Below are 27926 nucleotides of genomic sequence, written 5' to 3'. Positions count from 1 at the left end.
ATTACGCTTTGTGCGAAAGATGCAAGTGAAGCATCAAGATCCTATTAAGAACAGAACATTGTGTGCAGCTTATGGCTGTCTGAACGCTTGACTGACAGCATTGACCAGGCTCACCTGGGTGCGTGAAGGAGAGGCAAGGGGGGGCTGAAGGACGGAAAGCTAGGCCGAAAAAAAAAAATCCGGAATGCGCCGTGCCTACTAAAGGCAAAGACAAGAGGTTGTTGACACGCAAATGCCAAAACGTGCAATTAATTTTTTTTTTCTGTCAGAAGCATTCATAGAAGAAGCTTACTACGCATGCACGAACAAACAAATATATTAGAATACGAGCATGATGTCGCCGCAACATGCCATGCATGCTAAACAAACAAACAATAGTTTCACTAATGCATATGCGCTCCATCTCGATCTAATATAAAACGGTTCCATCAGCTCTGTGGCACTGTAATTCTCGATTCTCCTCAGAATCCTGACCCACTAAAGCCGCGGAGCGTACATGCATAAAATACAGTGCGCAGGCAAATTCGCAATACCGTTGCTTCTTATGGAAAGCTCAAGTTCTTATTCACGATCAATAAAGCAGTGGCTAAATTTATGCGACTACCCCTGCTTGCTACGTGGTACACTGGCTTTTCTCTTTAGGGGACACATTTCGGTAAAGGAGAAGTGCAATAATGGCGGTGTACCATTCATGGAGTTGACATGGGAGAACATATATTTGGTTCCTGCGCAGTGTGCCTGTGATCAGTGCGTTAGTTTTCAAAACACATTGTTCAATCTCAGCAAGTCGTAGAGCACTAAAAGCCGACAAGGCGAAAATTAGCTTATTACGGCCCAATGTCCTCCAAAGAAAGCCAACTACTAACCCATATTGGCAAATCCATACCAAAGTCGGTCCAATAATTCCCGCCTTGTTGAACGGCAGTGCCAATATTGTTTACTGACTGTGTAAAGTGGACCAACATTGGATCTCTATCAGAATGGCACAGCCAATATTGTTTACTTACTGTGTAAAGTGGGCCAACATTGGATCTCTATCAGAATGGCACAGCCAATATTGTTTACTGACTGTGTAAAGTGGGCCAACATTGGATCTCTATCAGAATGGCACAGCCAATATTGTTTACTTACTGTGTAAAGTGGGCCAACATTGGATCTCTATCAGAATGGCACAGCCAATATTGGCGCAACGCTGTTAACCTTAGGCCAACATTGGGCCAGGAACCAGAATGGCACTGCCAATATTGGAACCACGCTGTTAATCTTGGGCCATCATTGGGCCAAGAAGTGCCAATATGTTTCCAACGTTGGCCCAACCTGACGTGCCGCCTGGGTATATATACTGTGGCGAGGAAAGCATACGTGGCCTTGAAGAAGACAAGTCCACTTGTCGAAACGTTGGCTCCTGCATTCACCTTGTTCACGTTTTGCTCATCACATAAACGAAGACTCTTAATGAGTTGCATAGTTCTAGAAATGAGAAACCCATTGATAACAATGACGCCCAGTGGATATCATGTTCACATCTACTGCCAGTACATGGATATCCTACAGATGCGTCGAGGACGTCCCTCGCACAATCGCTTGGCCGCACTTTCCGTTTCCTGCAGACATCCCTTGCATGGTTGCGAGGAACATCATGCGTGGGAACATGCTGCGTGCATTTTACGCACATATGCAAGGGCATTTTGCACAGTGTGTGCTACAAAGTCTGCTACGTTCGCATTACGCTTTGTGCGAAAGATGCAAGTGAAGCATCAAGATCCTATTAAGAACAGAACATTGTGTGCACAAGTTACGCTTACGAAAGCTCAGTATACTTCTCATTCTTCTAGACCTTCCGCCGAGCGCAGGGGGCTGATTGAACTAACTGAAGTTTTCAAAGTAAATTGCTTCAGAAAATTTGGAAATTACGACGTACGCAAGCTGCGGACATGGCTTCGGATTGTAATTCGAACATACAAAGAAAAACATAATTATGTATACAGAATTATTTGTTCTTGCGCAAGGAGAGTTTATCTTTGAGTTTCCTCGCTATAACGAGGAAACTCAATTGCACATATACAATTGTTTTTGGGACACCCACTGGAATAATTCAACGGGTCCAATAGGACAAATTGGGTTTTTGACACAATTGATCTCTGAATTGGACTCGTTGAAACCAACATGAAAAACAATGTAACGTGGAAAAAAAGCTAGATGGGCCCTAATCTTGATTTGACACGGATTTGCTTGAGACTCCTTTTGAGAAGCATACTCATGCATGAACACACTATGGTAATTTGATATCTTCATTAACATAGCCAGCATTCACCAATTCACTGGGAGATTTACATATCAGGTGCTATTTATGTAAGCAAAATTTGCTTGACTAAGTGCTGGCTGTGGTTCATGAGAAAATGGTGAAATTCAAGAGGGATTTTTAACCTGACAGAAAGCGAAATGCTTGTATCCACTGATCACACCAAAATACAAAGATCTTTTACTTGAAACCTAACATTATAATTGTGCTGTATCAACTGTTTAATTGTTTCAAGACATTACTCATATAGTGCGTTCCAGTTGAGTCCAATTGGGACCTATGAGTATACCAAGCTCTGTCGATCGATGTTTATAATTGGAACTAACTGAACATCTGGTGAAGCCCAATTGGAACGTGGGCCTCCGAGAATACCCAGTTGGAACCTGTTGGGTCCCACTGAAAAATACATCTGGGCTGAATGGTTTTTTACTGGGATGTGCGATATCATCGGGACGTCCGGGGTGGAGATACGAAACTGAAGGTCCTACGGATGAAGTGTTTTCACTGAGGAACGATTGTGAAAACATTGTGATTTTCATTGTAGCAACTTGCTGACAAACACGGATAATCTCAGTAGGCTTCTACAGCTTACATTCGCAGCCAGTTTTCACCTATTGAAAGCAAAAGCGTGCATTATTTTGGCCAATACTGACTGGTCGAAGCATCTCGCAAACAGCGAATGCCCATGGCTACTCTACCAAAAGCAACCATCTAAGGCGCTCGCCGGACATGGAACTAAAAGGCTTTCCTACTCGATAATTGCACAGGAGGACGTCTGTCGATTTTCTTTTTCCTGAACTAAACATCGCTAGATGGGAGGCCTGTGTCTTAGCAGCACTTTTATACGAATACGGTTTCTTTCGCTTGATACGCATGGGTACTGAGTTTTTAAATTCTCCCGCCCAGCAGTGCCTTGCAGATTTTCGCGACCAGAGATGCCTATCTTCATGCTGGCATACCACAATGTCCACGTACACCGTGCTGACGCCGTTACAAGGTTAGGTAAACGCAGAACATTAACCAAGACCGTTCATTAAACAAAAGATTCATTTGGCGCCAGGCGCTGTGGTAAATATAGATTCCGAGACATGCATCACTTTTATGTCTCAAATCATGGAGGCTGTAGGCGTTCAATTGTACGCCTATATTGGAAACTGGGAGGCGCTTGCATCGATACGTCGAGCCGCCCCATGACATTTTCTGCAGAGCTGCCATCTGCCGCTCTTCATCGCTAGCACTGAGAGGCAACCATGGTTCAGTACCGTTTGGCGCCATTAATGTGTTATTGACAAATATAATTTTATATGCATATTCGTGCTTCCCCAGTGACCATCTCGACGAACAGCGAACTTTGAGAGGACGATTGAAAGCCTTCCAGCAACCTGACGTCGGTAGGCTGATCGGCTGAGAGTGCGTCAGCAGCGGCCATTGGCCTACTTGGTGAGCGGCAGTAGTTTAAGCCTAATGGGGCAACTCCGAGCATCAACAAACAAAAACCATGGCTTGTCGACAACGGTAGTGCAAAGAGAAGCGAGATGATCAGAGTGTATGTCATTGTTGCAGTGTGCACGACGTGCGCGTTCAACTCGTCTGCCAACATCGAACTCGCTCCCTTTCTGTTTCTGAAAGCGCGGTAGTTCCCTACGCTTCATTTTGTGTATCCGCATTATCTTGCGTAATGACGGACACGCATTGTATCCATTGCTGTGGATCAGAGTGAATGTTGCCGGTGGCCACTTTCCATGAGGCGCACAATATGATTGGTGCTGGCAAGACGACCGCCGCTGTTTTTATAGCCGTCCATCGGAAGCCCTGCGGTAGCACCCATTTTCAGCGAAGAACCATCGGTAGAGCTTAGCGGCAGCTGCTGCACAATCGGGATTCGCATTGCGTTTGCCTCACACCTTCGACGCTTTCAGTGCAACAGTGAAATACGTGATCAGCCTCCCTGATTGGCACGTTGCTGGTTTTGCTTGGTAGTTTCGGCGTGTATCGGCTAGTACTCACCGCGCCTCCCGGAGGTTCGGCCCCGTTTTGACGCGATCGCTTGTAACAGTTTTATTATTGCACAAGTAGGCGTTGGCACGGAATCTCCCGTGCTCAGTATCGTGCTTTCGTTTAGCTGCTGCTGATACACGCGAAGGGTTACCCGTCGGCACCAGTCAAGACGCATTGCAACTTCCGTAGCTCAGTAACGTTGATGCTGAACTGAAACTACCTACTCAGCATAACTAGTCTCGCGCAAATGGGATAATATTTTTTTTTTGCAACGCTCGCTTGTTAGTTTTTCGGGACGAGAAGCACCGCTGTGTGCTCTTTTGCAATGTTTGTGTGTTTAGTAAAAGAAAACTCAGGATTCAGGTACCTGATGTGCGTGTTTTAGCAACAGACGACCATCCTTTTTCTATACGATGTAGGGCAGTGCAACTCCTCCAACCTTCTATATTTCCGCAATCAAGCAAAGTAGTTGTAATAGTTTACATTAAAAAGGTGCACGGCTGATTCACTGAGCAAGGCATTAGTTCGCTTTGTTCCATTGCACATTGAATTGCAATTGAATGTCAAAGTGTTATACAAACACAGTTGAAAACAAGTCTTTTATCATACATTAAATGCACGTTTACGTGAAAGCTGCGTAAGGGCCCCAAATATTCACACAAGGTCAGGAGTGAAAGGAAAGTCACCTGATGCAAAAAGACACCACTTGACAGTCTACATAGAAAATCACTTTTTCTTTTTGCATTGTTCCAAGACCTCTACTGTATTGCGTACGTGATGTGTGGCATTTGTTCGAATCGGCTGTGTTACGTGTACTTAAAAAAGCAGGTGTTGTAGAAACCTGTCGATGAAGCACTTCTGCAACTATGATCAACTGAAGCTAGGATAATCTAGTTGGAAACATCAAATATTGCCAAAATGTGTCCGTATGTTTTCATTTTTCACTTTACACTCAAACATTCAGGGATTTCAAAAACAGACCTAGGCCATATGCATGAGGATAAACATTCACTTCCTTCTCTTTTTCTTTCATTTCATTCTGCACTAACTGAAAACTTCGTATGCTGCACAAAACCATAATTTCTTTCATTGCACTAGAAATGCTTGTGATGCAAGTTGTCATGATGTCGCTAGTGCCTTTTGTTTGTTTTTTGTCATACTGAGATATTTGACTATAGCATATAGTGCCAGAGCTTTTGTTGTTGTTGTTGTTGTTGTTGTTGTTTTTGTTAGCAGAGGAATAATTACATTTAGTTTCACAATATTATGACAGCAAATAAAAAGAAAGTATCAGGTACAGGAAAGGCACAGCGGAAGCACTGTAGTTTAATCTATCGTGTCTTGCTCACTGTTGAGTACATGTTTCATGTCCATGGATGTCAAGCATCTGCCCTTTAAAGCATTTTCTACCTATTCAAGCTTTCTATTCAGTTGCTGGCCTGCATGCACATTTGGGGTGTCTTTTGGAAATAAGCTTCGGACTGAGCTTGTTTCCCGAGTTCTCATCCCGTTGTTTCCATGTTGCAGTGTGTGACCCTGTTGGCGCCGGGTCTACCTGTTTGCGAAGCACCCGTAGTTGCACAGGGTATGGACAAGCAACCGTGACAAAATGGCGGCCAACCCTCCCAAGGTCACCTACCCGCCAGGTATCAAAGCCATCTCTGATGACTTGAGCACAGATGACCTCGTGCGACGGCTAAAGGTATGTGATCGCCTTGGTGTTCTGACTGCATGTCTTTATTGCCATGTGTGGGCTCATTCATTATTGACCCTATTGGCCAATGGCAAGGAAATTTTGGACTGCATAGTGAATCTAGTTTCAGATAATGTTGATAGAGAGCAGGCTCCATGCAAAGTTTTACGGTTGAAATACGAGTGTATGTGTCATAAAAAGCCTACAAAAATAAATTTTTTTCGTACCAAAGGTGAAAAAGAAAATAGTGCTGTTATCACACGCCAGAAATGATACAGACCCCCAAAACATTGAGAAACAGCGTGGTACCTTGAAGAAGATCAAGTGGGCAATTTTCAGCTCTTAGCAGGTTGAAAATCTCTGAAGTCATAATCTAGAATTTGCATCACATCTGATAACTACTAGGTGCCCACGTTGCCTGCTTAGATGCTATATGAAGGTTATTAATAATGAAATTGGACCATTAGCAGTATTGCAGCTTTGCCAAGATTGCTTCAATATGACGTTCTACTCATCTATAACAAATTTAGCCAAAGCAAAATTTCGTTCCAATTGGCTTTTGTGCCCCAAAGAAACACAGGGACGTCAACAAACTATAGTGTATGGCTCCAGACAATACCTTTTCATCTGGTGAGCAAAAAAGGGCTTGCAACCAACACGCGGCAAGCCTTTCCTCCTCTCTGGCTTGCGCGAATTGGTGCAGTTCTGCTTGAATGTGTTGCCACCACATGCTGTGGAACGATTTCGGAAATGCTTTAGTTTGTTCTACAAAAAATTTTGGATGTCAGTTCATACAAAATCATCGGGAAACCACTGTGTAGCCTTTGGGTGCAGCAGTAATTACAGTATGTAGAAATTTCTCTTGGCTGCGCAAAAATGCGACATGCATTGCTGGCCACAGTGTGCGCGTGTGTTGTAAAAACCATTTTGCCTGTATCGGTTTCCACTCAACAAGAGCAGCAGCGCCTGTAGATTGCCAGCATTGGAAAAACTTTCTTACTCTCCGATTGCTTGGCGTGGTAACTGGAACCTAAGAGTGCTCGTGTACGACCTCCAAAACATCTAAGTGCCAACTGTAGAATATTTGCATCAGCCACTGGCATTGTTTTCACACATTTGAAGTTCACTACAAGGTGGTATCATACTAAGTACGAGGTGTGTTCAAAAAGCATTGAACCTTTTTCTGAAGTGAAGTGCGGGAGGCTTCCTTCAATGGAGATGGCAAAATGGCAAAAGCTCCACTTAGTGCAACACCAGCAGCGAGCGTGCTTTCATCCCTCTTTCTTTGTAGCACTTGCAGACAGTTGATCCCAAATTGAACACATCTGAACAGCGGTAGTTCGATTGCTTCGCAACAAATAGGAATAACCTTTTGCATATGCTGAGGCCTATCCTAGCGCAAGATTGTTCACTGCCATCTTTCGTAAAACGTGCCAGTCAGCAAGCTTTAGCGAGGTAGGGGGAACTAAGAAAAGGATGCTTAATCATCTGGATTTCACACAGAACAAAATACAGTCATACCACATCATTACGAAATCACTTTCAACACAAAAATATTATTTTCTGTTTGGTATTCATTATAAGCACACTCTGATATTCGTGTAAGAAAATTCACACTCTTTAGATTTATTTTGTTATAAAGTCAAACCGAACTATATTGAATGCGCTTACATAGAGTTATCCTGTATATCTAACAATTTCTGAACATGGTATAGTAACAATGAGAATGTGTAACAAAAGTTACGGTTACATTGAACAAAAACAGCATGGACTCCAGGTAAATAGGATGTCAAGTGGCGTAAAAGCGCCCCCAGAAGTTGGCTTTCCCTTGCTGGAGCGGAGAAGTCAGCTAACACACCTCAAAAGTGGTTTAGCTTGGCGGCACATGGGCAGCTATATCCACCCACTCTTCCTACCCTGGCGGTGCCGCATCGGGCGAGCTGCCGACACCCCCTGCAAAAAATGATCCTGACCCACCTCCAGTGCTTGCTCAGACAGCCAATAAGAGGTTCTTGTGCTCTCATTGTGCAAGTGCAAGTTGGCTCGCTGCTTTTCTTGCTCATCGTGTTTGCGCCTTGAGGACTACATTGCCGACATTGTACCGAAAACAAGTGAAAGCGGGTGCAATGAAGAAAGCAGTGAGGATTTTTTGCCTACGTCCTCCGGGGTGATTGGTGCACTTGGGCTAGCTCGGCACTTCTACTCAAATGTGGAAGGTTGTGGGTTCAGCTACTCCGACTCCTTGGGCAACGTGGAGAAATGTGTGTTGTCCCAGGCAGCGGTGTTGGCCAAGCAGAAGAAGATACAGAGATGTTTCATGTGAAACTTAGCCAAGTAAAGTGCTTTTATAAATGGTATGCGCCTTTATGACATCCAATTCTTTAGCAGGCTTATATCGAATTACGCTCTATATCAAATGATATGTTTTTTGACGTAATAGTTTTGCGGAAACCCGCAAGGTGGGGAGAAGTAATTAAATAAAGAGAAAATCAGACATCCACCCATTCGTAGCAATTGCTACAAAGGAAACCCATATGGGTTCCTTGAAAGAAAAGCCTCGCAGTTGAATAAAAATTCGTCCTGGTCCGGGACTTCAACCCGGGACCACCACCTTTCCGGGGCAGCCGCTCTACCATCTCAGCTGACCAGGTGGCCAGCAGATGGTAGGGCGAAGTCAAATTTTTCGACAACTCAAAGCACAGGCAAGAGTTTTGACGTAATAGTTCTGTGGAAACCCGCAAGGTGGAGAGAAGTGATTAAAGAAAGAGCAAATCAGACATCCACCCGTTCGTAGCAATTGCTACGAGTCCCGGACCAGGACGAATTTTTCATTAACTGCGAGGCTTTTCTTTCGAGGAAACCATATGGGTTTCCTTTGTAGCAATTGCTACGAATGGGTGGATGTCTGATATTCAATTTATTTAAACTGATATGTGTGTTTTGCGAGTTTGATATAACAGGGTTCAACTGTATCCATGTTTATTATGTCGGGGTTTAACTGTGAAGAGACAGGCCGATTTCAGAAGCAGTTGTCTGGGTGTTGGTTTTTCAGAGAAGGTGCCAAACTCTGATGATGCAGTGACATTGCTGTTGCCATCATTATTTATTTGTGCCTCAGTGGTGGCATTGTCACAGAGCATGGTTGCTTTTAAACCATGTGACCATGCTCAGCAAATGGAAGGGCAAGCAGTGCTTAGGTGAGAAACATGTAACTCCACCCTTTTGAAAACATGTACTGTAACTCTATTCTCACGAGTGCTGAGATTCAGGGGTGTTGGGTGCCATGTTTAATATATACGAGAAGAGAGGGAGTTAACCGAGGGTCCTGATTTTTATTAGTCATATCATGAAAAGCCAACAAACACTGACACCAAGGACAACATAGGGGAAATTACTTGTGCTCGATAAATGGAATAAAGGAATTATAAATTAATGGGAATTAAAGTGGATGAAAAAACAACTTGCAGAGGTGGGAACCAAACCCACAACCTTCGCATTTTGCGTGCGATGCTCTACCAATTGAGCTGCCACGGTGCTGTTTTGGCTGTTTTGGCTGTTGGGTTCTCATGATATGTTTAAAATATGTATGTTAGAGTGCAGTAGAAGTTGCAGATATGTGTATCCACTTGCTTCTTTCATGCCCTTTAGTGCATCTGAATGTTTAAGATCAATGCACTTCATCACACTATTCTGCTGTTTTACACCCCTCCCCCAGTGTATACCATACTTTTTCCCACAAGCACTTGAATGACGTCTCTGGTGGAATGCTGTTGTTTGCAGGAGTGCGCCCAAACATTCCAGAACCTGAGTCAAGATGAGGACAACAATGCCTATGTGCAGTTGGCCTTGCACCTGGCGGGTGAAGGCTTCTTGAACCACCACTCAAAGGACGTGCGCCTGCTTGTAGCATGCTGTATTGCAGATGTGTTTCGTGTATTTGCACCTGAGGCCCCCTACAAGGATCCTGAGCAACTCAAGGTATGCTGCTTTCTTTTCCTGGGGCATGAGATGCAGCATAACATTGGTAACAGTAATTGCTGTAATTAAGTAATTAAGGGGGGATGAGGGTCTTGAAAACTTTTTTTTTATTTCTTAACATATCTTCCTGAAAATTGGCATGCAGATATATCTTTGAATGCTGATCCCAAATATATATTCAGATTTTATATATCTCATCTACAAATGAAGATATTGCAAAATAATTTATCCCACATAGGTCTTTTCTTACGGGCCATTATGATAATTTCTTAATTAAAAAAACTAGTTTCAAAGAATAGCTGTCATTTCCAAGGGCCCACTGCACATCCTAAAGCTAAAGAAATTTTTAAAAAGTGATCATATAGGTCATGAATGAATAACAAAGTATGAAGAAAAAAACAATGTGGGAGTAATTAGCTTACATCTGACCTAAGTGCTAGTCTATTGGGTTTAATGAAAAATGGAAAGCTTTAGGATGTAGTTGAGGTTTTACTGAAAAAAATGATACCTAATTCAATAAAATCAGTTGATGCAAACATTATGAAAAGTTCTGTAAGGCAAAGGCATTTGATCAAAAAAGCAAAGCTGAGAAAATTGCATTCAAAGTTTTGCTTACTCTGCCACTTTTGTTTACCTATCACATGGAAAACTTTAATGCTTTAGCATGCAGCCCAGCCATTACTGAACACAATAACACCAAACTCACAGAAATCTGTTCATGTAAAGATTGTGAAAACCTCTGTATTGCATTGGCACTTGACAAAAAAAAAAAAAAAGCTCAGAAAGTCGTCTTCACTTGCTGTGCCGACGTTCATTAGCTCGAACTTGCGGGAAGTCGCGGACTTCTTCGCCAATGAAGTTTTAATGTAGTCTGCGTACTTTTCACGCCCCGCGCACTCCGCGCAAAACACCGTGTCGAAGCGTTGAGCACGCGAGCTCGGTTCAGCCGCGTCCGTCGGCACTGTAGCGGCGTGCGGAAACGCCGAAGTCGACGTTAGGCTTAGGTCAGCCGGCTCGGCCGCTTCCGACGACACGGAATCCGAAGCGACTTGCAGCGTCTCAAAAGTTAGCATTTTCGACGGGCTTAGTCCAGGCGCATCCACCGGCACTGCAGAGACTTGCGGTAACACCGAAGTTGACACCGATCGGCACTGCCCAGCCGCGTCCACCGGCGAAGCTGTTGTTGGCGAGCTCAGTCCAGCCGCATCCACCAAGGGCACAGCAGCTTGCGGCATCACCGAAGCTGTAGTTCTCGACGACGTAGCGCTCTTATTTCATGCGCGCCTCTTTTTGCTGACTGCTTTTCGCGTGCTTGCTTTCAAGCGCGCGTCTCGCGCCATCGTGACACGCGGAACAAAGACACCAGGCACGCAAAAGCAAGAAATTCGTGGTTTAAAGAAGCGACTCAATAGCCAAAATATCTACAAGAACGATAAAGAAAATGGCAGAACGAAAAATACTAGGAAACAAAGAGGAATGCGAAAAATGACGTGCGCGCCGGCGAAAGCAGACGACGCGACGGAGTCGAACAACGCGGCCGCGGGGCCGCGGCAGGCGTCACGGCCAATCAGAGGGCTGCGCCTCGGGGAGGCGCCCGTTTCACCCAATCAGCGGCTGTCTCGCGACGATTTCGCGCTTGAGAACGGGTGCCTGGGCTGCCGATAGCTCCGCTGCACGAGGGTCTACAGCGTGCCGAGGGGCGCCAGAATGGAGAGCGGGAAACCAGCTTTCAAACGAGACCAAGATGGCGCCGATCGGTTCGCGTCGCGCGGAGCTACGGCAGCTTGAAAATGAGGCAAACCTTCGCGCTTGGCGTTCAATTTCGGCTCACCGACGTTTCTAAATTGCCGTTTTTTTTATACTTCGAGTAGGAATTGAGCCATAATATTTTGTAGAGGCATAGTTGGGACATTAAAGACTTCAAAAGCGCAATTTTTGAAAATTGCCATTTTTGACCATTTTTCGCGATTTCAAGACCCGCGTCCCCCCTTAATAGATTGAAACAGCAGCTGTAAAGCTTATTGGTTGTGTATTGAACAATTCCACTACAGTCGCAAACTGAATGGTGGCCCACACCTCGACTAACTACTTCAAAATTTTGTCCTGCAATGCACGTGTGTCTGGATTGTCAAATTTATGTGATGCAGCTTGGTTGCCATTACCTCAGCAGAAAAAATACTGAATTTTTTTGCAGGAGCTTTTATAATAAAAGTGGCACATCATTGTTGCCAACCTGTGCTGGCACTATCTTGCGATGCTAGTGCCAATAAAGCTGGCTCTGATGGTAGGTTGTTGCCATGCCAGCTCTGCGAATGCAGTTTCAGTTTTGTATTTGACTGTAGCGCATGGGCAAATTTCAGACAAATTTTCTCTAAAAATTGTGCCTTATAATCGAGCAAGTATGGCATATCTTTTGAAACGTTCTGGTAATAAATGGAGCCCCTAAAATTATGATGTATACATTTCTGATGCATTGAAGTTTCATATGAAGACACTTTCACTGTATTGTGTGTTGCCATTGAATGTGTGTCGTGACCAGCAACCCCTTGATTGACGGAAGCTGTGGTGGGGGGGGACGCAGACCATCTTTTTATTCTTCATAGAACAGCTGAGGGGCTTGGAAGACCCCAAGGATCCAACTTTTAAACGCTATTTTTACCTGCTGGAGAACTTGGCATGGGTCAAGTCATTCAACATATGCATCGAGCTCGAAGATAACCAAACCATCTTCTGTCAACTGTTCTCACTCATCTTCACCATTGTTAAGTGAGTATTTTCTTTTCACTGTCCACTGGTAAGCAGGTGAGGTATTCTTGGTTGTTCACAATTCAGAGATACAGTCATTTTCACAGAATTTTTGCCTAGCACGCTGCCAGGAACGCTGTCAATAATAGGCATCAACGTGTACGGTGCTAGTCAGAAATCTCACAAGCGTGATTGTACACCCAAAAGTGAATGGCTGAGAATACTGCCCCTGGCAGTATAAATACAGTCGATTTCATTTAATTTGACCCTGATAGGATCAACAAAATTGATCAAATTATCAGACGGGTTGGATTGCACAAAAAGCAAGAATGCCTAAGTACACCACTGATTCATTTGGCAATATTTGCCCCCACTCACTTCTGTCTCCACTGATTGTGCTTTCAAGAAAAAAAGGAGAGTCGCGTGCCGAACTTTCTCTACCGTGTCCTGTGTTCCTGCTCTAAACCAACAAATGATGCTTGTTTCCTGTCACTCAGTGTTGGCCAAAGACACTTAGCCAGAAAGTTTATACTTCGTACCGAAACTTCGCAAAAATAAAAACTGAAATTCTGTTGTGTTGCCTGTAGGCAACATTCATCAAAAAAATGTTTAATGTCCATTGTCATCATTCTCAGACAGCACTTTATCACTGTCTATAAAGAACTACAATGTGTTGTTCCCCATACAGGCCGCTGCGCATTTGATGTTCAGCATTCATTCAAACGACTCTGCAGCAATTGCAAACGAAATGGGAGACCATGCCTTAAATAATGGCTTATCTGGTTTGTCCTGAAATGCATGCAATTGTTGGTACACCTAGAAGACAAAACACGACTTGTGGCCACTAGCTTAACATATAAAATAACTTGTCTGTCAGGTGTGCTTTTGTAGTCGAAAAGCAACACGTCGGCATCATGCTATGCAAGAACTCTTTCTGTCGCCCTTTCATTAGGCTCAATTCTCCACACGCATAGCGGTTGCACGGCCACCATTATTTGCCATGTTGACCCTCTGATTGGCTGTTGAGAGAGGTAACATGTTTTGAAGTTCGCACCAGTAAGCGGGAGTTTTGTGAATAGTTTTCGTCAAGATGACAAGACGTGATGTGAAGCTTCAGTCTTCTAGAATAATACTTTTTTCTGGTTCTTGGCAGCTATATAGCGAAGTTAGTAACCGAAAGTTTACAACTTTATACGGCCGATAAAACTACTATCCTTACTTCGCATAGCTGTCCACTAATTTGCTATTGCAATTGATGCTTCGCCTTTCGGGTGAAACTGCGACTTTTCTTCTCCTTTTCTTTGCTTTCTTTCCTTCTTCTTCTTTTTTTTTTTATTTACATTGCATGTTTGTCACTTACTCCTTGCAATAAATTTGTTACACACCGCAACCAAAGTTTCGGGAGTGAGGCATTTCGGATATTATGGACTTCGGACAAAACGGACATTTTTTGTCGGTTTATCAGTATTTGTTGTAATGAGAGTCGACTGTACTGTAATAATTCATTGTGACCTTCTGTTCTTGCTTTACAATAGTCCTGGGGCAGGCCAGAATTAGGCCTTTTCAATGGGAAATGACTTGTCTTCGCACATTCACTGTACCCTAAGTGCTGCCAGGGTAGGTGCTGCCAGTATTGGAGTCACCACTGGAGTCACCATTGGGGTCAGGCATGTACATGCTGACCAGCCAAGTTTGAATTAATCGGCCAAGGCTAATTTCAGGATAGAAATAATAGAAGTTTGGCTCCGTAGAAATATGTGAGTGCTGGTCGGGATTCCTGGTCAGAATTAAATTAACTACACTCAAATTGATGAAAGTTTAGTTTATAACTGTAAGTGCTTGCAGACTGGATTGGACGAGAAACATTGTTAGATTTCCTGCTTCCTTTTCGTTAAGGGTGTCACAGAAAATCTGGCGTCGGCATCCCGCATCCATGTCGGACGTCGCTTCAGCATAAAGAATTTCGAACCAAATTCTAAACCACGCATACCGAACTACACTTCTACCACCAATATTGCTCATACCTTGTCTTTCATTCTTTACAAAGTTATTAATTAGAATTTTGAGAACGGCAGCCCACAAACTAATGTAATGGAAAAAAAAAAGACCAACAGTGTATATATCTTATGTTCGCTCTTCTCAGACTGAAATATTAAAAGTGCAAAACAATAACAGGAGATCGACCCACGCAAGAGGCCGCGTTTCTACCAGAAAGCTTTAAAGCTTTCCTTTGTGCATTGCGTTTGCCACCAGTGTTTCCCGGTAAACGTTACGGTTGTGTAAGCTGCAGTGCCAGGAAGCTTGAAAAGCAGTCAGGGGTCCTTGAATGCTATCGCGTTCCACTTTTAAAGGCAAAGCTTAAGCGTCCACCAAATTTCTTATGAAGTTATGTATTCTTTGAGCTCTTGATACGTCCATGAGCCATCCAAAGGTCATGCCTCAGAACCAGCTATGCTACAGTGTCCATAGTTATATGCATCGGGGTTGTCTTCATTTTTATTCAACACTTGTAACATTCAGAAATAAAGATTTATGGTGCAACTCTCTCTCACTCTCTCTTTTTTTTTTTAAGGGCCCCTACTCTTTTGGCAGACCTAGTGGCGATTTAGCTGCATGTACCCGCCTTGGGTGTTGTCACTCAAAGTTTTTCTGCTGCAAATGGTGTATAATGGTGTGATGGTGTATTATAAATTAATTTTCATAAGCATGGCTACAGGTTCATGTTACAGCTGAGGCCACATTGTGAGCATCCACATGCACTTGTACAGTCACCAGTAAATGTTTGTGGAATGCAGGCGCAGTGAAGAAAGCCAATTTCAGCCCAGTTTTTGCCGGTAATCAGTAAAACTGTACTGCACTGTAGCTGCACTGGTGTTGTAGCAAACCAAAATTTGAGACTGCGTGCCCAGGTTTATGAAACATGCAGCTCTTTCTTAGATTGTGCGCCCCGTAACTTTTATTAGGGGTGTGCAAATAATGAATAGTAGATTTCGAATCAAACATTGTATTGAATCATGAAAGGAGAACTGAATATTGAATCGAATGTCGAATATAAAAAAGATTAACAAAATTTAGTGCTTACAAAGTTTTGGCAAAGATATGTGCTGTACATGTTCAGGAGTCTTGTAGCATTTCATAACAAGAATCTAGCATGCTAGCAGTAGCTTAAGTACATATAAATAAACATCAAGATACTATATAGCTTAGCCTACTCTTTTTAAAAGGAACACCGAAGTAGTATTCCAGCACTGATTACGGCTCAGTTGTAATATGTAAAAGCTCCTTTCTTTTTTTTTCCGCTAGAATTTCTGTTGAATGGAATCAAGTGCTTTCTTTTCTCTGGAACTAAGGAATTAGTGACAATCTGTTGTGAGTACCAGTGAGGTTCTCAGTTTAATAGTGGACCTGTGCTTTGTGGCAATCTTTTATTTATTGCACAAAAGAGTTTTGCATTCTAGTTTTTCTCTAAAATGCAGAAAGGCTATCTCAACTTTACGACAAGGGGGTTATAGTAAGGCCAGCCTGCCTGACAGAAGGGCAGCACATCACATGCCTCCATCCCTACTCTACACGTAGTCAGCGTCGATGGTAAAGAGCAGGCACCGTCCATGCCATTTCTTTTCATTTTGAATCGTTCTTTTTTTTTAAATCTAATCTTTGGTGTTCCCTCGAATCTCATCCGTATTGTGATAATGTGACTGTGCTCAGTCATCACAAATCATTGCACCAATGCAGAAAGCAAAGCCTTTGTGAAAGTGGTATGGCATTCATTTGAGAAATAGACCAGCTGTTTTCCTGAAGTCTTGAACCATTGAGTGATAAATTTCTGATATTTGCGTGCACAGTGACAACCACTCAAACAAGGTGAAAAACTTCATGCTGGACATGATGTGTCCTCTGATCACTGAGGCTGACACGGTCTCCCAAGGCCTACTCGACATTGTGCTCAAGCAGATCATCGAGCCCTGCAAGGTGAGACTTTGCCTACACAGGTTATCCACATCAGGCCATCAGCCTGCCGCAGTTGCTAAGTTGCTATGGCATTCTGCTGCTGTGCGTGAGGTTGTAGGTTTAATTCCCAGCCATGGCAGCTACATTTGAGCTATGGCAAATTGTAAAAATGCTCGTGTGCAAAATTAAATTTATGTGCACAGTGACCCCTTAGCTCACGATGACGTGGTAACTCGTCATCATGATGAGCGTCCTCTGGTGCCAAGGACGAGTTAACTCGTTATGAACTTTCCACAGTTTTACATGCGAGCATAACTGGCCAGCTCGTGAAATTGGCAGTGTTTTTCTGAAGCCGCCAAGCAAGCGAACGAGGAAGGCACCTGGGCCTCCGTGCTGGCCCCGGTTTGTTTGCAAATTTCGTCTGCACGTTTATTGAGCACTATGGGCAACGACACCTCAAAAATTTGAAGATAAAAATCGCTAAGCGTCCTTTATACTCATTAAACTAACACTTTGAACACAAAGTCTGACACCCATATGCCAGAAATTACACTGCATGGATGTTTGCTCTTAATGGATAAAAAACAAATTTATGAAGAACCAACCCCACTTATTATTCAAGAATATGTTGAGCATTCATTGCAGCACTATATTGCTCTCTGTTGTGGCGGTGCCCTTACCACCGTGCCTTACCTGTACACGGAAGACAACTTGGAGTGCCATTTCCTCACACAACAGGTTCGGAATCCCGTGCAGTGCCTACCGCCCCCTCTGATCACAGATGCTGCACCTCTGGGCACAGCATCTCAGCAACAGTGTCTCAAAGTGCTAACTGTCACGAGGGAAGAATGCGAGAATGCTCCCCTTACCACTGTGCTACCATGCGGTACTGAGCGGTATTACCCTGCCAGCGGTACCACCATACTGTCCCACGGCGCAGTTGCAAGTGGTCGTGCGGACTTTGTCTTAAAAGCTATCTGCTTTGGGGGCACAGTCTAAGTGGACCAACGGCTCGTAGCATTGCATACGCTGTGTTCTCACCTCTCAGTTTGTGTTGAAACGATAGACAGCACGAAAGTCACTTCACTCGCTGCTGCTACCGTGATTCTTTACGCCAGCATTCTGACAGCGACTGTTTGCGTTCATCAAGTGCGAACTGTTAATGTTTGCCTGTGCACGCTGACACCACGCTGGATAATTTATATAGTAAGCAAATGTTTCCACTGGGGCCTTCTACACTGGCGCCTGCTGCGTATGATGCGACCGCACGAGCCCTGTCTTGAATACGATAAGCTATGCAGGCAGTGTAGGCGTCTAGGCGCACTGAGGGCTGATAGCGTCGGGTACGCTATAGCACCTATACATTTGCGCATCACCTGCATTCAGGAAGTGAAACGTGCTCTGTAGCTTTTCGCACATGTGTATATGTGCAGTTTCTTTTAATTTTAACAAATAAATGATACACAACTTTTGCACATGTAGTAGGCATTCCTGGTATCATATGTTTTAGATGAAAAGGGCACCCAGTATACGGGTTTTAGAAAAATTCCACACTTTAATTTAATTACAGCTTTATTTAATAAAAATTTCATTTGTCATGGCACTTAAGGGGTTAAAGAAGCTTAGATGAAACGAATGAATCCTGAATGAAGACTGCAGCATCCCTTGTCGCCCAGTGGTGCATTTGGACGTTAAACTACATGGGATGAGTGAATAAGTCATTCAATCACAGTATTTGCAATGATGTCTTGCTACAAAGTAACAAAGGGGCAGTTATTACTTTTCTATTGATAACTTATCATTCAGTGCACTCGAGGAACAACTTCTTGTAACGTTGCAGCCATAGCAAAAGACCTGAATTACACTCATTATGTGCGCCAGCTGATTGTGGTATGTGAGTCCAGACATTCGTTTGCAACTCGGGAGCCCATTAGCGGTACTACTTATTACATTTGCATCCTCAGTACTTCTTTGCAAAGCCAAGAGTCTGTTTCACAAACCTTACAGTCACACTAACAACCTTTTTAATGAAAATGAAAGAGGATTACCCCAAAAGATGCTAGATGCTACACATTATTAAAAGGCAATATGACTATGAGTATGCAGGATTGCATCAGAACAGTTTATTAGAAATGCTACGTTAGTTTAGCCAGTGACTATAAGAAGGGCCTAATTGTGAGATGTTTCTCTTAATGCCTAACTATTGCCTTAAGTTTCTGACTAGGTTCAAGCACTATCAGCAGTGTGGTGTGAAATATTGTTCAGTGCAGTCCACTGTTAAAGGGAGTATTGACTTAGTATTCTGTCTTCAATTATGCTGGCATATAGCGTAAAGTTCTACACATTAATATTTTATGTTTATATGTCCATATGATGGATCATGTCAGCCACATATTTTCAATAAAATATTGGCTTTATTATTTGTTACGTGTTCCCTTTAACGGCGGACCGTACTGTACATGTGTATTATGTAAAAGCAATGCAGCGTTCTAGACTAAGCATCAGGCAAATACAAATCGCTTGTTCACAAAGTTTATCAGTTGACCCACAATGCGAAACCAAGCAAAAAAAGGAATTTGCGTGTTTTCTGGCTTTTGGCTGAATAAAGTAGAGTTCAATTTTTAATTTCACGCTTGTTTCCTTTTTCTCAGACTGCATGCTCCCCCCATTCCCTCCCTCCCCCTCTCTCACCCCCCCCCCTTTTTTTTTTTTGAAGGATGTCTGCAATTCCCCACAGGTCCGACAAACCACTTGATGACAACAGTAGTGCTCTTGCCTTATTTTCCTTCTCATTTTGATTTCAGAATGTCTTTTCTTTGTTTTTTCTGTGATTCGCGCAGACACAAAACAAGAATGCGTACAACCTGGCGAAGGACGTGCTCAAACGGACACTTAACACCATAGAGCCGTACATCCAGTCGGTAGGTTTGCATGCCAGTGTTTGCATCAGTGTGGGTGCTGCAGTTCAGCCGATGAAGTATGTGCATGTTCATTTTGTGGTTGCAGTTCTTCAACAACGCATTGGTGCTGGGCCGGACGTCCAACAGCTCTGTGGCTCCTCAGCTGTATGAGCTCATCTACGAGCTCAACATTCTCTGCCCCAGTATGCTCATTGCTGTCTTACCGCAGTTGGAGTTCAAGCTCAAGGTAAGTATTACGGCCACTCTTCCCAGTCCGTGTGTTGCCTTTAAATAGGTTACACTCATAAAAAACAATAATAGAGCAGAATTCTTCTGATATCTTCGTGCACAGTCTTGGTGGGAATGCAGCCTAAATATACGCTAAACAGTAGCACACATTTGATGACCAGCTACGGCTTGATTAAACGGTCAGCCAGTATAATAGACTCGATGGTGACTGGGTCGGGTATTTGTCACAACTGCATCTTAGTGGGTACACATTAACAAGATTGTCATATAATGTGCTAGGAAATGTGCAGTGATATGTTTACATATGTTATATTTAAACAATGCATTTTCTGCTTTTACATGTAGGACAGGCCAACTGTTTTTACGGTGAATAACTGATAACAGTTTTACGGATTTTGGGTTCACTTAAAATTGCATGGATTGGGTACATAATTGGGTACAGCACATAATTGCACGTGCTTAAACAACTACAGTCAGATCTCGTTAATTTGAACACGCTTAAATCGAACTTCAGGTTTATTCAAACTGACACATTTTCAATTATGGGGTGTTACGTACCAAAACCACTTTCTGATTATGAGGCACGCTGTAGTGGAGGACTCCGGAAATTTCGACCACCTGGGGTTCTTTAACGTGCACCTAAATCGAAGCACACGGGTGTTTTCGCATTTCGCCCCCATCGAAATGCGGCCGCCATGGCCGGGATTCGATCCTGCGACCTCGTGCTCAGCAGCCTAACACAATAGCCACTGAGCAACCACGGCGAGTTCAAACTGACAGCTTGGTCATGTCAAAGTTATGTGTATTCCAAGGGGCAAAAATGCCCGGTAATTTGAACGCACAAGCATTTGTGACAGTTAATTCAATCATACCGTGCTCCGACAATGCTCTCAGCAGCGCCCCAAATCATGCGGCAGCGCCTCCGACCAGCATTGCTCTGACCCCGCCATAGAGGAAAGGCTTACGAGAAACCCCTCAATGATCGGCGTGGAAGAAAAAAATGGCGGAAAATTCACCCTCTTTCAATATAAAGGTCGCCGTTTCTATGTTGTGCCGTAATGCCCTAGCCACACTGGCAGCAAAATGCGTGCCACGGGAGGGATCGGTCCTGGGCAGATTTTTCGTGTCTCGCCACTGCTGCAAACGAGCCACGAGCGGAGGAGACCATAGTGACATATGCGTGGGAAACTGGTATCATGCGGACCCTCCCGACCACTCTATTCGTGCTCGAGTCTGGTTCAGCCGGACTGCTTGTTTCGCACGATCGTTTGCTTGCATCAGCTCTCGCTTGTTTTGGTTGGGTTGGTTGGTGTCTTTCGCGCTTGTTCTTTTACAATGACATGCCTAACCGAGATGTCCCGATGGAAAGGTTGTTGGAGAGAGTGCACCATATCTGATTATGTATGACAAGACAGACCCTGAATACAAGAACGTGAAGGCGACACCCAGTACCTCGTTCTCCTTGTCTTTTGAACGTAACGACACCACAACAGAAGGGAGTGCACCAACATAATTATGATCAGTGGAAACGACTTCATCATTCTGATAAGATGTTAGTCATGTTAAAAACGCAGGACGAAGAACGTAAACACAGCGTCAGTCTGTCAGCAGACGAAAGAAAAACACACGAGCACACAGGGGAAAGCAGTGGCAGAGGCTCAGTTCAGCCTCAGCAACATCGCTGCATCGGTGGCAGTCTTAGGTGGCAGAAAAGCAAATCCGCTTCCCTCCCGCTCTTCCTTGCAACTACACTCCCCTCGCCCTCCCTCTCAACTCGCTCACCTTCGACAATCTCTGCGCGTGTGCCTCTGCGCAGGCGGCACCAGCTTGCTCCTAGAAGTTTTGTTTTCTGCCGTTATCGGGAAGCGAGCGTTAGCCGGCGTGGGCAGTTTCGTGGTCCTCGCTCGCTGTGTGCTTGCGCACTGCAATATTTCATGACTCGGTCCATTCGTGCATCGTGCTATGATGCACAAATACTTCAAAAACAAATCCTTCTTTTAATTAGAACAAATTTTAGGCCCCTTCAAGTTCAAGTTATCGAAATTTGACTGTTTTTGTTGTGTGTGGCTGTAAGCACTAGCATGTGCTGCCACACATTGCAGTAAGCTTTGTGCAAAAGCTGTGCCTCTTCATGCTTTCAGCTCTGTGTCTCAGCTCATCAATATATGCAAAGGTACACTTGGACTGTACTAAGTTTTGCATTTGCCCACATTATCTTGTGAGGAAAGTCTGTGTGGCTATCTTGACACCTTGTGCTTAACTTTTGCACTTGTGGTTCCCTGGGGAGTAGATAATTTCAAGCTTTAACCCCCCTCACATCCGCACACATGCATACAATTTAGACAAATGACGTCCATTCCTTAAACCTTTCAGGGTAGATTTTTTTCGCCACATGCGACTGCCCAGGGTTGATTTTTTTGTTGCAGATTTAAATTCTTCAGAGAGACCTAATTCAAAAAAATATTTTGCATTGGTATATATGTACTGTTTATTCATGAATACCAACAATAGAAATAGAAAATTAACTTATAAGAATTCAAAAATTGATGCATTGTTATACGCATAGTTGAAAGGCTTAGAAAAATGCACGCAAGACAATATTTTGCAAGTCTCAAATGTTCCTCCTCTTACACTAATATTTACATCCATGGCGTAATCGAACTGTGTGGGTGAGCACACTGAAAAAAAGCTGTGGTTGTGCGCCCGTCAGAAAAGCAAAACGTTTGACAAACTTCCGCTAATCCTTCATCTTATCGTCAACCAGAGGCGATTAGTATTCGCGTCTCTGAAAAAAGAAATGCATGCAAGGCGGCATCCTTCGCATGTGCACCCCTGTGAGCAATACATGAGTAAGTAACAGGCAGTCACCCTTTAAGCGATTAGTAACGAGATAGCCGTCATGTTTGCGAGTGCAAGGAGCTCAAACCGCCGGTGGAACAAAATGCAAGCTAGCTGCCGCATGCACGCCAATGCGCGAGCAGTAGTAGATGCGCCGGAGCAAACAAACCATGCAATGAAAACCTAGAGAAAAATGTGTGATAAAATAATTCTCTCTATTCCCGCTTACTGGTGGAACATTCCAGGCAAGAAAAAGTTATGAAATTGGCGCACTATTTAAACATACTGACGAAGCTGTAAATATACGGCAGTGACCATTTTAGAATTGTGTGTGGCGTCGTATATTTACGTCATTGATCCTGAAATGGTTAAATTATTAGCCAAGGCAAAAGAAGCTAGCTTTCATCAGTTAGTGTTCAAGTGTCTTACCCAGCATGCTCATGCCACCTTATTGCCAGCTTGGCGAATGCTGTAGCGAGGAGCAAGCGACGGACACCGCGAAGCCATCGGGATACAGTAGAGAATGCTTGCATGAGCCTGAACTCGTCCAGAAAAATCACTATCTAGGCTCATTATTTTCGCAATTTTAAGGCACATATAGCCAATAGCCCTAGTGAGCTGTATGGCTGCATATTTCTGCTACACTCTGTTGGCGTTTCAACTACTAGATGATGGACTTTTGGGTTTGTCCTTTATGCAGTGCAACGATGAGAAGGAGCGGCTGAGCGTGACAAAGCTCCTCGCCCGCATGTTCTCAGACAAAAACTCGGACCTGGCTTCGCACAACCCGCCTCTATGGAACTGCTTTCTTGGCAGGTGAGTCCTGCTGGACAAAATGTTGGGTTTAACTTGTGGACCGAGCACCTAAATTTGGGCTGCATGCTCAAAAGTCCCAACGTTTCTGTTAAGGTTGTGTTTGCCTGGCTAACATATTTGAATGAGATTTTAATGCTGCAGAAGACAGCTGTCGTATAAGCATTCTCTAATGCATGATAATGTATTGTATAGTAGTATTGCTGTGCTTGAGTAGACTTTTAAGACCCTCGTACAGGTTTGCCTTGCTGTGTCACATAGTTGCACCTTGGCATTCAACAAAACATTGATGTACTCTCATATCCAAAAGTTTAAGTGGTGCGAGATCTATGAGGAAAGCTTGATTTCCGCCTGGCATCTGTTCACAGCCTGGAATTCAGAATTGCAGTCTGATTTCAGTTGCCAACCTGTCAGAGTGCACGCAGGTCCTTGAAAACGCTTGAAATTGAAAAGTATGTTTTCAAAACTCTTGGAAGTCCTGTATTTTTTTTTTTTTTTTCCTTTGAAAACCCTTGAATTTCTTGAACCCACGTAGCATGACTTCGTCGCAGTCACACCCTCTCACGTTTTCTCCCGTGTCCCTTCCATCCTTTCTCCGTCGGCGCTGTCGGACTCGTGTTTCAGAATAGTAGAAGGGAGACTGGAGAAAGGCTTGCGAGACTTGCGATTCGGCGAAATCCTGCCGCATTGGGTGCGCGGCACAAAAGCGCATGTGGCAGCTCACACTTTTATATATACATATAGATACACGGCCCTCGTGCTTTATCTTTGAAGTTAATCTACAACAAGCGCAAGGTCATCCCACTATGGGCGATGCTATCAGCCGCCGCAGCAAAGTGGACACGAAAGCTTTGCAGGCTTTGTGTCATACCGTCGATGTAAAGACATTGCCAACATGGCATGAAAGCATATCTTTGGTTGCGGACTAAAAAAATTTTTTTTAGAAATGACTTTTTCATCATAAAATTCGGATCTTTATCCCCTTTGCGAGATAATGCAAAAAGTTTTACGGCCCCTTCCATGCAAAAAAAATGTCAGCCACTGTACTTATTTGCATAAAAAGTCCTATTTCAATATGACGAAGTAAAGTGCCGATTTCACCAACTTCATTGTCTTGAACCTTAGCTATAGTGTTTTGAATATGTTATAGTAAAAAGTTGCTACATGGGATGCCGCTCTGCACTCTTTGAAGAGCTTTGATAGGGTTGTGAAAGACCTTGAATATCCTTGAATTTCTGTCTCAGCGACCTGTACGAACCCTGACCTGTTATTCAGATTTGGCTGCCGGCTTCAGTAGAGTTATTGCACAAGTGGCTGGTAGGCATTTGGGTCCGTACAAACCTCTATGCCTGGTTGGGATTAGGTGAATCATGACGTCAACCAGTGTCATGTCCCCAGTATAAACGCAGTTGGTGCCTGAGGAAAATATGCAGTGCTTGGTAATTTCGAACAGTCTTTGGTGGCCACTAGCCAAATGATCACTGCCTTTTTCACCATAGCTTTTGTCAGGAACAGTGAAGAAGCCATTTGTACCATTTTGAGTTGTTCAATGATTCCGAACAGCAAAGCTCGATGGCAGCAGGCATATTTGAATGTTGTCTGAGATAATGCTGCTGTATTAGCACTTTAGACAACAAATGGGCATTTATACGGTGAATGACAAGATGAAAATTACGAAGAGGCAGGCTTGCTAGGATAAAGCTTCTTGTCTTGGCCGTTTGTCCTGTTTGTCCACAGCTGGTAGCTACTGGATTGAGTAGGCTGGCACATATTCAATGCATCCCTTCCATGCTATCAATACCAGAAAGACACTAACAGCTGATGTAGACAAAAATATTTCTCTTCTTGCTCATTGTGACGACTCACTCGATACTCACCATTGTGCAGGCACAGTCCGCAAAATAGAGTAGCGCACGGTACAGCATCTAAAACCTCAAATCTCATTATATTAAGTCTATGGGGCAAGCGACTGTACCATAAATATCTCCACTTGCTTTTTAGAAGCCCGAATATTTCATGATTCCAAGTGCAAACTAGGCAGAAATCATCATTTTTTAGCAGAATTCGTGTTTTATAAAATTATAATGCTGACTTTACCTTAAATGCCTTTCAAGCATTCTTTCAAGGCCACCTAACATACATATTTTTTTTTTCCTTTCTCTTTCTCAGGTTCAATGACATTAGCGAGCATGTGCGAATGCGGTGCGTCCAGTATTCCATGCATTTCCTGCTGAACCATCCCAAGCTGCGGAACGACATCACAGGTGGGTGGGGCTCCTCTTTTTAACCAGACCCAGGAGAAAGCGAACATTGTTTAACTGCGCGAATAAACAGACCACAGAAACAACATGGGACAAGGACGAGCGCAGTACCTGCGCCCGTCCTTGTCCCATGCTGTCTTTGTGGTCCGTTTATTCGTGCAGTTAAACAATGTTCGCTAATATGTACCAACTCGCCCAACAACAAGTTCTTCTAAACCAGGAGAAAGCTTAGGATAACTCTCCTTCACAACATTTACGCCAAAGCTTACGGTCTAGATCAGTGTTCAACCAAAACATTGCCCCAAATGCATGCCTTGTAACTTGGCGTACTCAAATAGTGAAATAGTATACAGTTAAATCTTGACATAACGAAATTCTGGATGTAACAATTTAGCTGTTTATAACTACTTGTCCATAGAACCATAGAACATCATGTCTTTAGAACTTCAGTTAATGAAATTTGCTTATACACGATTTCAATATAATGAAATTTCATTGCTGCCGTGAAGATATACTAAGACAATAAACGGAAACTTCTGTGGATGCTGATGGTCAGACGGACGAGTTACAAGTGGCTGCTCTCTCAGGGGCTGCAACTCTCAAATTTCACAACGCATGACCGAGAGCAACAACCAAAGTGGAGCAATGTCATGTTCAGTATAATGTCCAAGTGTGATAGGATCCTATCGCGCCCCGCGCACTATCTGTTTTGGGTGCGAGGGTGAGCCAAGGGTTGGCTTGATGAGTGCTGTCTTCCCACGCGAGCAAGAGGAAAGGTGGGGAGTAAGCTTGTGGTAACGAAATTAAGCCTGCGTGAGGGGAAGAAGTGTGGCCAGGTTGGTGAGCATCTCCTTTTCTAGCGCTGCCATGTCTGCACATGACTAATAGTGACCCCTTTAGTGGCAGCATGTCTCAGCAAAGCTTAGGGGACAGTGAATGCAGTGAAAACATGTCATCTCCCGTTGAAAATGCCTATTTTTGGCCTGCCTGAGGAAGATTTTCAAGCAATAAGTGTAGCTCACGATATCTGAGTACAGTATTTACCTGATTCTAATGGCTGCCTTTCTTTCTTCGGTTTGTTATGTTGCGAGAAAAAAAAAATTTTCCATAATCCGCCTTGTCATTTGTATGCATTGAAACATAGCACATCTGTATTGCAGCAAAGCTGACTTTAAGAATGGTGAGGCGAAGCAGACTTTAGGAAATAATTCGTCATTACGCAACACATATTAGACGCTTGCCCCATTTTCCTGTCAAGAATTCAGGTGCACATTAGATTTCTACTTTGTTTAGTAGCTTTAATGTCATTTCTATATAGGTAAGTTCTACTTTAGGCACATGGAAAGTGGGTGTGCGTTTGGTTCAGGGGCGTGTTAGAATAGCAAATACTGCCAAATGAATCAGTGGTGTGTTTTAATGTTTTTCTTGCATCTTGTTCAACTTAACGTATGGGATAATTAGATCAGTTTCGTTGGTCCCGTCAGGGTTGAAAGAATGTAAATTGACTGTAGTTCTTTGCACACGCACATGTGACAACTGCGTGTGTGCTTGGTGGAGTATTCTGCTCTTCTATTTCCTTCTTGTGAAGGATAAAAGCACGTCACAGTTGCGAGAGTGATAGTGGGCCCATTAAAACAGGGCATCTGATCACTTCAGCTATAATTAATTTCTTTGTCCTTGCCTATTATAGGGTCCTGTTATAGCGCATGCATTGTGTTGCAGAGTCACTGCGGCAGCGGCAGCACGACCCTGCGGAGTCCGTACGATATGAGGTGGTGATGGCTATCATCAGCGCAGCCAAGAAGGACTTCGGCTCGGTCACCGAGGAGCTGCTCAATTTTGTCAAGGAGCGCACACTGGATAAGAAGTTCAAGATCCGCAAGGAGGCCTTAATGGGGCTGGCCCACCTCTACAAGCAACACATGAGTAGCCCCGACCTTCCAGCTTCCACGTTGGAGTGCATCTCTTGGATCAAGAACAAGGTCAGTAGAATAGGATCCTGGCACAGCAACTGTGGCATCCCACTGCTCAGCATGTGGTCGTAGGTTCGTCTACTTGCCGTCATGGCCACGTTGCACGTCAAGGAACTTCAAGTGGTTGAAATTAACCTCGAATCCTATAGACTGTTTTATTGAGGGTGCCACCATTTTGTGATCACAGCGCCATCTATCGTCTGGCATCATGCTGGTGCAGTGAAA

At 43.7% G+C, this 27926-nt stretch overlaps 1 protein-coding gene across 6 annotated transcripts in view; it reads left to right on the top strand.

The window, feature by feature from the left end:
* Positions 1–3508: 3508 nt before the first annotated feature.
* The window catches only part of pds5 (cohesin associated factor B pds5), a 95028-nt gene continuing 70610 nt past the window's right edge, over positions 3509–27926 (top strand). For 2 of the 6 annotated variants that reach the window (XM_070535365.1, XM_065432537.2), the window contains exons 1-10: positions 3510–3742; positions 5828–6002; positions 9774–9971; positions 12553–12737; positions 16562–16688; positions 19508–19588; positions 19674–19814; positions 23355–23470; positions 25637–25731; positions 27451–27710. In XM_070535365.1, the coding sequence (XP_070391466.1) occupies positions 5910–6002; positions 9774–9971; positions 12553–12737; positions 16562–16688; positions 19508–19588; positions 19674–19814; positions 23355–23470; positions 25637–25731; positions 27451–27710 (1296 nt within the window). In that variant the 5' untranslated portion in view covers positions 3510–3742; positions 5828–5909. Of the gene's footprint in view, positions 3849–3916; positions 3936–4130; positions 4150–5827; positions 6003–9773; positions 9972–12552; positions 12738–16561; positions 16689–19507; positions 19589–19673; positions 19815–23354; positions 23471–25636; positions 25732–27450; positions 27711–27926 lie in introns of those variants that run through there. The other 4 variants (XM_070535369.1, XM_070535366.1, XM_070535367.1 and 1 more) reach the window with 4 other exon arrangements.

This window comes from Dermacentor albipictus, chromosome 3, assembly GCF_038994185.2.
Source record: "Dermacentor albipictus isolate Rhodes 1998 colony chromosome 3, USDA_Dalb.pri_finalv2, whole genome shotgun sequence".
In the NCBI taxonomy this organism is placed as follows: Eukaryota; Metazoa; Arthropoda; class Arachnida; order Ixodida; family Ixodidae; genus Dermacentor; species Dermacentor albipictus.
This window is presented reverse-complemented; position numbering and strand designations above follow the sequence as displayed.